Raw genomic sequence first — 12,021 nt, 5'->3', positions numbered from 1 at the left:
CCTTACATATTAATCAAAGCAGTCATCACTTCCTACCCATCCAGGTTATAGTCAGTTGCTTGATAACCTTTTGTTCTTGAGTTCATTATGAAAGTGTGCATTTTTGACTTACAATACAGTGCTGTAACTCCTAATTCTGCATTTGAAAGTGATGTTAAAGTGTTGTTGGTAATGAAAAAACTCTGACTTCATTAGAGTAGTGAAACTGATAGACAGATAGATAGATAGATAGATAGATAGATAGATAGATAGATAGATAGATAGATAGATAGATAGATAGATAGATAGATAGATAGATAGATAGATAGATAGATAGATAGATAGATAGATAGATACTTTATTAATCCGGAGGGAAATTCACGCTAAAAAAAATGCTGAAAAACATCATAATATCAAATTTCTGAGTTGTCATAATTAGACCTCACACTTATGTCTGGATTTGTAATTTGTCCTAAAATCTCATTATTTCTGAGCTAAAAGTATCACAAGGTGTAACAATAATTATGACATAGGTTTGAGTACTGATTGAAAATGATGATATGCAGCTTTAATGTTACTTAGAATCAGATTGCCAGACTTTCACGTGTGTTTTATGTCTGTGAAGCCAAATGGAAATGATTTAAGAATGAAATAACTTTGACTTTAATAGAGTAGTGAAGCCATTAATTACCCCAAAAATCTGCTTGTGTACAAAACATATTTCTAAGCCAATTCCAGATTTTAAAAAATACTGAAAAACTTTCTGATCTTAAAATGATATAATTACAGCTCATTCTTATGACTGAGTTTGTATTTTGTCCTAAAGTCTCATCATGTCTGAGCTAAATGCGTCACTAAGTACAATGATGATTATGATGCGAAAATTATGGCCTGAGCAACTTCATTGTTTCCTGTAATTATGTAGTTTAACTTTATGTGTGTTTTATAAGGATCACTGTGGAGCCAAATGAGGGTAAGCTGAGTTTTGGTTGGTTCACATCGCAGCAGCTCCCTCTGAAATGGGCGTAAACGTTGGGTCAAGGTTTAGTTGCACAGCAGAGTTGGTTTGGGTTCACTTCTGCCCCCCTGTGGGTAAAGTAACCAGCGCATGGGGAGCCAGTGTCCTGCCACCAAGATTAGTCATTAACCTTGTCTCTCAGTCACTCAGGACACCGGGGAAGGCGCACGGCACTCTCTCCGAGGCATGCTGCCGCGCCGCCGCCACATCTTACCATGGGCGACTGTAACCACTGTACACACGAGCGGGCTTTATCCGTAGAGGACGACGTTACCGTGGCGTTTCACAAAGTTGACAGCCATGACAACAACAGTAGCAGCAGCAGGAACCGCCACGACCGAGACGAACGCAGCAGCGGCGCAGACGAAGACGAGCGCACGGCGGAGAGGATTCTCTTGCGAAGTCACGTTTCGTGCGACTGCGATGGCGATGATGTGGAGGAGAGGGAGGAGGAGGAAGACGATGCGAGAGGAGGCGAAAATTCACTGGAAGGCGGCGAGGAGAAAACGCTGTGCCCGCGGGTGTTTTGCGTCAGACGCGACCCCGCATCCACAGAGGGAGGCGCATGTGAAGGTAGAGGAGCGCACGCTTCTAGACTTTGAAACCAACGTGTCTGCGTTTCTCATCATCCTCAATAAAGTTTGGGGATGTTGAGAAGATGCAGAAACGAGGCGGTTAACGGCTACAGAACTGGCGACTTCCTGCGTAATATCACGTTATACAACCGCGTAACGTCATGTACCGGCGATAACAGAAATGTCACGTGTGCGTTTTTGGCCTATAAACCGGGACGTGGTCGCAGGGACGCGCTTTACGCACGTTTTTGTAAAGTTTAGACATCTTTGTTTTATCTTACAAATCACAATCCCACCTCCACAAAGAAGCAGAATGTGAAGTAAAACGTATTATTTGTGTTTAATTCAGATTATGGGTGTTTGTAAAGATCGTCCTCACCAAAAGTAAACGTCTTAATGTGTGCTTTGTGTCCAAAAAAATGCCAAAAACATTATACAGTTTTATACTGTGCCTGAAAATACCAACCGTTTTGATTGGAAATCATGCTGTAAACCAGCTTATCGTTTACATCATCCTTCCAGAGGATGGATGACTGTGCACTTTTTCCACTATCAGGGTTACTACCTGTAGGCAAAACTAACAAACCCCACTGATAAATAAGGTTTTCTTTTGCATTTTCATCCAAACAAGTAATACATCTGGGTATCTTTTGTTTAAGAATCTGGTTCAACTAGATTGAGTTTTGCAAGTTGTTTTTAAGGAAGTAAGAAAAGCCCTCAGTGCTCCTGCATATCAGTTTTGCATGATGGAAAGTTCTTTATTGCACCTCGTATCAAATCCCAATGTCACAAAGAAAGCACTGGGTATAAAAGTGCAGGCTGATTTGCGTTTATCACTGTTTACAGACTTCATGTGGGACTGTGAAGCGATAAAATGGTCATATATCAGATTCCAAGCAATAATGCAGGTACTATAAGCATAGAAAATATCACCATATAAGCAAATCTTACAACATCTCCCCAAATATTGCAGCTTAAATATGAGAGGTGTCCGTTCATCCATGCCTTTCGGCTTGATATGAGGTTAAGAAAGCAACAAGCCGTATGTAATAGATAGAATGGTGAGTGCAGAGAATGATGGCTGTGTAGACTCGGGCTGAAATGTAATCTCTGCAGGCATATCAGTTTGTTATCCCACAGGCAGGGTTTGCAAACACTTCACCACAGTCTCTGGCGGATCTTTTGTTTGTGCTGTTCACAACTGATTTTTTTTTTTTCTCCCAGGTCCACACTGAGTTTAATATCATGCTCCCAGCTTCACCGCTCCGTCCTGCTCTCACAGTGTCAACACAATAAGCAGTGTTTTTGTAAATGGAATATAGAACAGGGATACTCTACACTCACTCCATGTTCCTTCACTATTTTCTTCTTTTTTTTTCACAGGTTCAGAGAAACCAAAGAAATGTCCAGGCCTGGGTTTGTTCTATGCTTTCCTGGCCACAGTTTTCTTCTCCATCATCGCCCTCTTGGTGAAAACCATTCAGGGAATCCACGCCATAGAGATCAGCGCCATTCGCTGCTTCTTCCAGATGCTCTTCATTGTGCCGTTACTCATTTACCACAAGTAAGCACCACTTTAATAGCAGAGTTCAAGACTCTCACAAAGTTTATATGACATAATTAGGGCTTTTGTTACACTCCCAACTAATGTTTTTTTATTTTCAAACCAGCAATTTATTTATTGTGATTAGATCAAGAGCATAAACTCGGTGAAGTAGCACCTTCTAGTAATTTGTCTCTGGGGGAAGTCCTGCTTTTGTGTTCACTTCTTTTCTCACTATTTATAGTTAAATATCTTGGTTTCACTGCTCAGTCATCAAGTTGTCAAAATATTCTGAGGGATATGTGCGAGTCATCTCACTGCTGTTGATGAGAAAATATGCCATGTAAATGGAGTGTTGGAAAGATTTGAAACTATCCCTCCCCACATTAAATTATGATGCGGTTTTAATATACCCACAGATGTTACTGTAAAGTGGCAAACAGTTGTTTTTTTATTGCGCCACTGTCACTTAACAACAATGAAATTATCTAATGAACCACACATCTGTTTATCAGTTCCCTGGTGCAACAAAATCAAAAGTAATGAGTTGCATCAGACACACAAACAGGTTTTGCATCAGCATCAGCTTTGCTGGCCACATATGTGATCACATAGAAGGAATCTGACTCTGGTATGTCCAAATGAAAATAGAGCACACAAGCCCTTCACCAAGACCAAACCGGTAACAGAAAGACACTGCTACTTTACATAAGAGTATGAGAGAATGGTTGAATGAGTTTTAGTGCAACATTAAAGTGAACCAAAAAGCAAAAATACAGTTATTGCCAGCTCTAAGGCAGATTTTGGTGTTTTACTGATCATTTCAGGCTGTTGGAAAGAACCCTGACAATCGACCTGACTGATTATTACATCCGATATCCAGCATTTTTTTTGACATTATCAGTAATATTTGAAGAAATAAAAAGATTCCTACTAAAATATAATAATTTTAACTTTGTGATCTCCTTCAAAGTCCTGCTCACAGCACTATCTGATTGGTTACAGATCTCAAGCCTCATAGCCAATCAACACTGAAGGAAAAATGAGGAAACTTTCTTTTTTACTTAAGCATGTGTAAAACTTCAAAAAAAGGAAGGCATTTTAACAAATTTTTGTTGTTTTGGAGTTTGTGTTATTCTAAATTTTAACACCAAGATCATCATTTTTTTTTTACTACAAATGTATATCATTTTCGTTTTTTGGGTATTTGTCTGATGGTGTCCTTGATTATTAATTATCTGCCCTGCAAAAAATAAAAAAATAACGCATTACTTGATGCCTAAACAATACACAAATATGTGGCCAATGAAAGTAATACCAAAATAACTATGAGAAAGTTTTTGAAAGAAATGAAAATACTGATCCTTGAAATCATTCATTTTACTCTCGTTTTATGATTTTCTTTGTATTGGGAGATACAGCTTGAGAATCGCATTGACAGATACATGAAATTAAATTGTATTCCCAAAGATTACCTCCAGTACTCCTATTCATTCACCTACCTACTCATCCCTCCATCTATTCACCCTCTACGTTCCTCTTTATTTTCGCATTAATTCATCACCCACAGATCTGCCTCCGTTCCCTTTTTTCAGCTCCATCCAGGCGTCCATTCATCACTGTCATCTCCACATTACCTGAATCTATTCCTTTCTCCGACCCTCCACTCATTTGTCATCCCTCAGCCCTCTATCCCACTCTCATTCTCTCCATCCATCCCCTTTTCTTGAAATTTCCTGTTTATTACTTCCTCTATCAGGCCGTCTAGTCATCCATCCATCCATTCAGTCATCCATTCATCCATCATCCTCATATCTCTGCTCCTCCAGGACAGGTTTCCTGGGTCCCCGAGATAAACGTGTATTCCTGGTGCTCCGGGGTTTCATCGGTTCCAATGCCATGATCCTGCTCTTCTATGCAGTTCAGCAGATGCCGCTGGCGGATGCTACTGTCATCATGTTCAGGTGAGAGCTGACGAAGGCTTAATTGACTGTGGATTAGTTGAGATTATACAAAGAGTACAGATACATTCCATCCTCTTTAAACTCTACAATTGTCACTTTTTCTGTTAGTCTTGTTTGTCTTTTTAGCTCACTTTTTTTTTTTTTACATTTTCCTTCCTCAACTTGCTTCTCTCTTCCCGACTCTCCTATATTCTTTTTCAATCATTCATTAAATATGAGGGAAAATCGAGCTGCACACTTCATATAAGACAAATCTGTTGAGACAATAATTTGTTACCACTTACAGCTGCTCTTTTTATTCAGCTGCATATGTTGTTTATTGAATTTTCTCTCATCTCCTTCTGTTAAACCATTTCTTTCCTTGACTTCTCAGTAATCCAGTCTTTACCTCCCTCCTGGCCTGGGTCTTCCTGAAGGAGAAATGCACAATCTGGGACTGTGTCTTCACTGTTTTCACCCTCACCGGAGTCATCCTCATTGCCAGACCACCATTCCTGTTTGGCGAACGCGTCCACGGCATCGAGGGCAACTACACCAACCACATCAAGGGGACTGTTGCGGCCTTTGCAGGTGATAAAACTACTGATTTGTTTGATCGTAATACGTCAAAAATAATCATTCAAGTTGAGGAATGATGTTGAGAATTTTGTTCACAGTTGCCATCAGAAATACCAGATCTGAATATAGCACATCCCCCCTGGCACATGAGGGCCAGCTGGGAGATGTGCTCTTTCTAATTAATCATGATTTTCCTCTGGGGCAGTCTTCTCCCTGCCACGGTGCTCAACATTTACAAGCTGAATATACTTTCTACAGCAGTGACTGATCAGAAACTAGAAGTTCCAGCTGCTGGGATTTGAAGCTCGATTTTTCCACTTGGCAGAAAGCGCTAGTTAGTTTAGCAGCAGAGTCGTGATCCCTCGCTGGTTTCTCACTTTCAAACAGTTTGCTAAATATAATGCTCGAAACACCCAGTTAGAAATTGAATGGCGGCTCTGAAGTTCTAATTGCGTTTTCTTTTGTGCCACCCAAGCATCTCAAAGTGTATCCCAAATGGCTATGGAACAATTAGTTCTGAGTTTTCTCTCCCTTTCAACTCTCATTTGAGACTAATCCTGCGCTTCACACTAAATATGCGAGAGCAACACTGTGCAGAGAGAGTTCACTGTTTTCAATGGAGTGTGTGTCTGTGCTCACTGCGGCAGCTATGGCAGCCATGGCAGTGTATGTTCCCCTGATTTTCTGTGTTTGCTGAAAACAAAAAAATATTGTCATTCTGGCAGTGGCAAGATGGGAAAGTGGCAAGTTTTACTATAGAGAATGAAGGAAAATTTATATTTTGCACATCCTTAAAGGTCCCATATTGTGTCCCCTTTTCAGTAAATTAATTAAAAACACATCAAAATACTGCAAAGATGGTTCATTTCACCATGACTGTGTAACCCGTGGTTTTAGGACTGTTGTAAATCGTCTGTTTTACTCCAGTGAGCTGCTACTGTTCCCGCCCCCTTCAGTAAGAAGACGCTGTGAGAGCTGTCAGTCACAGTTTATGCTGGATGGCTATTGGTTAATTAGATGTTACATTTAGATTGCTTGCAAAACTGGGATGCTAACTAGTTGTCTAGGGGCTTGAGGAATGGCCCAAGTACATGTCTTCATATCTTAACAGCTTTTATTTTAAATCTCTACAGAACACGATAAAAATGGATTTTCACCATATGGATCCTTTAAATTACAGGAGTTCAAGAGTAAAAATCTGATGCATGCCAGAAATACCACAGTAAGACTAGGGATATATTTATAGAATTTAGAATATTATGGCCATCAGGAAATTGTGTTCAAAGTTTATGTGAAAAAAATTAAATGACTCAAGTAATTCCATGAGGAATTCAATAATTGGAAGTATCTGGCCTTTAAATCTCATGTCTTTCTTGTGGATTTATTCATTCCCAGTATTCCACAGATAGTTGCGTTTATTCTGTGTGTTATTATTTGATTTATTTACAGGAGCAATAGCTGCTGCCTGTACATTTGTTGTTCTTCGCAAGATGGGGAAGAGCGTCCACTACTACCTCTCCGTTTGGTACTACGCCGTCATCGGTTTTGTCGAGAGCATCATCACCGTATCCGTCCTGGGGGAATGGAAGATCCCATCCTGCGGCCGCGATCGCTGGATGCTGATGCTGATCGCCCTCCTGGGCATCGCCGGCCAGACCTTCCTCACCAAGGCCCTGCAGATCGAGAAAGCCGCACCCGTGGCCCTGATGAGGACTATAGATGTGGTGCTGGCCTTCATCTTCCAGTTCATTTTCTTTAATCGCGCGCCCACCCTGTGGAGCCTCGGAGGGGCTCTGTGCATCGTGGTGAGCACCAGCGGGATCGCAGTTAGGAAGTGGTGTAGGAACTCTCGCAAGACCTGAGAAGCAGCGTATAATGCTGCAGTTTTACTCTTAAGTATCCTTTTTTTCTACCACTATATTATGTTCTTGATTTACTTACTGTATTTTACTTGTTACTTACATGCAAACCTGTGAGGAGGTTGAAGCTCTTTGGAGAGTTAAAAGCAGAAATCTATCTATTAGGGGTCAGTTTGCACTTGTAGTAGTTTGAAATTTAAAGCTGGATTGTGTAGCTCTATACATGTTGATTCATATGAGTCAACTTGTGTAACTGACTGTAAGCTTTTATGTTCTTTTTTTTATATAAATGAGCACATCTTGTAGTGAAATTAGAGCAAGAAGAGACTTCTATCCAAAACCACATCCTGCTCTAAGGAGCCGACTTGGTTTGCTGACTGCACAGATTTCCTCTTGACAAAATTTATGCAGCATAAAAAACACTGAAATTTGAGTTTCAGCTGAATGAAACAGTTTCAGAAAGGATTTCCAAAGTCCCATTTTCCTTTTGCTTTAACCAGAATGAAATAGCCAAAGAGAAGGTTTTATTGCGCTTGGACTGTTCATACTGTTACATGATTTAAAAGTCATAGTACACACAAAAAAAGTACATATTTTATTTTATTATGGATATTATTTGGGAATGTTAAACGAGTAAGTCTGACCTATGAGACGAAGCATTGATTTAAAAATCTTTGGTAGTATCTAAGTCACCAAAAACAAAAGTTGAAAGTAAATCCCTAAATTGGCTACATGGTTTTACATAAAATCAGGGTCATACTGTGATTCTCTCAGGGATTTCTCACCTGTTTATACAACCCAAACACCTAAATTCAACCCAGCCGTCTTACCTATAACAATCCTTTTTCCATTCCTTTACAATATCTTATCTTGAAGTGCCTTATGTTGGAACTTTAACCTCCAGCTTCCCTCAGTGTAGCTGCTCAATAACCAGCAATTTGTGCTGGGAAGCTTTTACGTGCACGTTAGTTAAAGTCGGGTGCTAATAGTATATTTAATGATATACCTAAGACCTGTATCCCACCATACTGATTTCTTCATCAGCACAGGAGTGAGCTCTCTCATCTTTACTAGCACTTAATGTTATCTTAGAACAAAATCGACAAATTAGTGTTCTCAACAGTCTAAAAGTACCTTTTCTGTGATGCTCGGAGTGGGATGTTATTTACTTTGTCTCTGTGAGAGGGTAGAGAGTGTCAATAAGCTGCCACTATAATCCAGCAAATCAGCTGAGAAACAGCTGCGCACAAGGATGGCTTCAAGCGTTTTCTGATGATAACTTCCTCAATTAATTCAAGGACCCGAGGCAGAATGCATAATACGCTGCCGGTTTGTCAGTACAATGGCGCCCATCGCATAAATAGCAGCAAAACAGAGTTTGTCCGCAAACTTGAAAGCGGATGTTGAGGGTTTACGCTCGAGCGCCACTGTTTTTGTGACATCCTCAGTGACTAATAGGAGTCGCGTGTGATTCTTGTGCCAAGTTGAGGCTGGGTGTAGTCAAATTGTGATTGTCAATAAGTGGTTGAGTCTCTGGTGAAAACAGGCTTTTTGATTTTGATTTTTTTTTTTTTTTTAACCTGCCGGCAAAAAAAACAAGACTTGCAAAAGTCGTAAAATGTATTGCATTGATATATTTCAAAGCGTGTTTGATGTTGTGCTAAAAGCCGTACTGTCTTTTTCTTTTCACGCCTCCTTGTTCTTGATTTGATCTGTTATTTGTTGGAAACCTTTGATTTCCACCACAGGCTTCTGTGTGTGTTCTGTGTTTTTATCTCGTATAAATCATACTGTAATTTGAGCATTTAACAGCCTCCCACTGCAGTTACTGATGAAATCATAGAGCAACTGCAGTTTTCTGTTTGACACAACTTAATTGAGTGCAATACAGCTCAGAAATTAAGAAAATCAGTGCTGCTAGCCTGCTGCTTAAGTTCTTTCTTTTTCATTTCTCTCAAATTCCACTTTCTGCTGCCGTTCCACGTGTTAAGACCTGCACAGCTGCCTGATCAGAACGGATTCTTATTGTAGTTCTTCCTTTTACGCACTTCATTAAGTTTGCACATTATTTCTTTAATTTAAAGTGACGCCTCCTACCAAACACGCACAAATGCTTGTTTCCTTAATTATCTTCTCTGAGAAGTCAAACTGAGATAAACCAGTCCTTTAAGGCACAGAAGGGTGCGATATGTTGAAGCTGAACTAAGCATCGCACCTTATTTTATGCTGGAGAAAACGTTCTCTTAGACTAACCTGAGGGTTTATTTGAATTTATCTTATGTGTAATTTGCTGTGGTTTGAAATTCATCTCATCCGTGCACGAGCACACTGCAAAAAAAGAGACAGTTTATTAGAAAGTATATTTTGTTGCTAGCATGGGTTTCAGATTTATTTATTTATTTTTCAGCCCCATATTGATTCCATCCATGGGCTCAAAAGAGCAGAGTGGAATTAAATGATTAAATCTTACAACAAGCACTGGGGTGTAATTACTGTTAAAGTAACGTGAAGCAACAGCGGTCAAGTGTGAAATATAATGAAATTACTCCACCACTTGTGATCCGAGTACCATTAAACTGTGACGTTTATTCATCATTGTTCATAGTACAGTCGGATGTCACTTACGCTCATTTTCCGTTTCTTTTGTTTGATTTGCTTTCACATTGACTTTCTTTTCTCTCTCAGAATATTAGTTTAGTTGACTTGAATGCTGGTAGTAGAAGCACAATGTGTTGTATTTCCATCAAATGGTTACTGTAGGTAAACAGTCTCAGGACCTATAAGCCTTATAAACCTGCTAAAGCTGTTTTAGGGTTTTTATACTATGCTTTAATACTTTTTATTTAACTATTTCTGTCAGGTATTTCATCAACACATCTATATATTAAGATCTACGTATTTCTGCATAGTGATGGGTTATATTTAGTATATTGTAATTTAATAATAAATTCTTTTTGAATTTATAACTCTTGCTGTCTGGGGTCTTGATTACAGCATTTGTGTTTAACTGCATTATTTGTCTGTGTTGCTTCTGAAAAACAGTTTTTCTCCCATAACTCATTCGATACATTTCCTAAAATCATTTAAATACGACTGAAAACTCTGGAACTCGTCCAAGCCGTGTACAAGCATTGTCCAAAAGCTCATGTTGTCACCGGAGCTTCGCCAGTGACTCAAAAGGTGACAATGAGTAGCAACCAGGCTGTGGCTATGTAACCTTTTTCACAAAACACTGAGTCAGGTAGCTGTCGATGGTGCTGCTTGGAATAATACCTGGCTCAGTGGGCTGCAGGCATTGTGCGTTTGTGTGGCCATACTGTGCCTTTGTTTATTATTTGTAAACAGCACAAATTTGTGAAGGAAGGCATCGCATTGTGTCACTGTATAACTCATATCTTGCAAAAAAAAAAAAACATGGAAAAAAAAGGTTTGTACCTTCCATAGAGGACTAACTGCATACAGATGGAGCTACGAACTCCAGACTTACTGTGATAAAGAGTAAAAAAGCTGAATTAGAACAGTGTTGCAGGATTAAGGCAGCCACCTATAGTTGTAGCGTTATTTTTGAATTTATGCTCAGTTGCAGTGCAGTCATCTACATATCTATGTTTGTCGTTTGCTGTATCAGTTGTTACTGAACTTTTAGTAATCTACTTGCTTTATCTTCATGCATATGTAGTAAACTTTTTCTGACAGCAGAGGGCAGGATGCACAACAATAAGGACCTGCTCTTGAATGCATCTTTACCACAGTCATAAATTCAGTAACTGAGATGATTTACAGTGTTTCACAACGCTTTGTTGATAGAGAATCATATAGTGCAATTTTTTTGTTTTAAATGCTGCTGCTACATGGTATCTTTGGGGTCACATTTTCACAGTTGTTATCTATCCATGGAGGTGAAAACCTGGTTGGGCATCGTTCTATGGCTGCAGCTTTAAAACTTCAACCTGCAACAACAAATACAGTAGTTGCATTGTCCTTTAAAAATGACCCAATAAGTGAATATGTTTCTGTTACAACCACTTCCTGGTGTATTCGCCAACTTACACAGTCCCAAGAAGCTTCCTTTGTCTACGTCGAAACCTAATATTTCTTGGTGCTTTATTGCTCTTCCCTTTTCCGACACTTGTTTGCTTACTGCCATTTATTCTGGCCAGTTACCACATTGTCAGCCTGTGGGAGCGGTTCAGGTGGGAGCTTTCTGCCTACAATCTAAGCTTACCTGGATGAATCGAAGAGAAATGTTCCATGCAGACAGAAAATATCAAAGCAGTAAAGTGAAACTTGTGAAACTGGCATTCAGATTTCTATGATTTATTTAGATGCCAACCAAATATATTAATACAAGAAGAAAACAAGGCAGTATAGGTTTTTTTAAAAAGTAGTTTTTAGATCATTTATGCTGTTTATTGTTGAGTAACTTGCTCTGGAAGAGGGAATATAAGCTGCACTATTTCACACTAGTGGTGTGTGGCTCTAAAAAAACTTTTGTCATCGCTGTATTCATACTCTCATCGCTTGC

At 39.4% G+C, this 12,021-nt stretch overlaps 1 protein-coding gene across 1 annotated transcript; it reads left to right on the top strand.

Annotated features, from left to right (window-relative positions):
* Window positions 1-1,043: 1,043 nt before the first annotated feature.
* On the top strand, window positions 1,044-10,462 carry slc35g1 (solute carrier family 35 member G1). The gene is made up of 5 exons (XM_023276986.3): window positions 1,044-1,570; window positions 2,956-3,136; window positions 4,945-5,079; window positions 5,453-5,649; window positions 7,087-10,462. The coding sequence occupies exons 1-5, from the start codon at window positions 1,213-1,215 to the stop codon at window positions 7,497-7,499; spliced, it is 1,284 nt and encodes a 427-aa protein (XP_023132754.1). The 5' UTR covers window positions 1,044-1,212; the 3' UTR covers window positions 7,500-10,462.
* Window positions 10,463-12,021: the final 1,559 nt, after the last annotated feature.

This window comes from Amphiprion ocellaris, chromosome 18, assembly GCF_022539595.1.
Source record: "Amphiprion ocellaris isolate individual 3 ecotype Okinawa chromosome 18, ASM2253959v1, whole genome shotgun sequence".
NCBI classification, from domain to species: Eukaryota; Metazoa; Chordata; class Actinopteri; family Pomacentridae; genus Amphiprion; species Amphiprion ocellaris.
This window is presented reverse-complemented; position numbering and strand designations above follow the sequence as displayed.

Excerpts from the sequence above, each read along its gene's own strand:
- slc35g1 (XM_023276986.3), top strand. The coding sequence starts at position 1,213 with ATGGGCGACTGTAACCACTGTACACACGAGCGGGCTTTATCCGTAGAG. Across the intron at positions 1,571-2,955 it reads AGAGGGAGGCGCATGTGAAG|GTTCAGAGAAACCAAAGAAA; the intron begins GTAGAGGAGCGC and ends TTTTTTTCACAG. Across the intron at positions 5,080-5,452 it reads GCTACTGTCATCATGTTCAG|TAATCCAGTCTTTACCTCCC; the intron begins GTGAGAGCTGAC and ends TTGACTTCTCAG.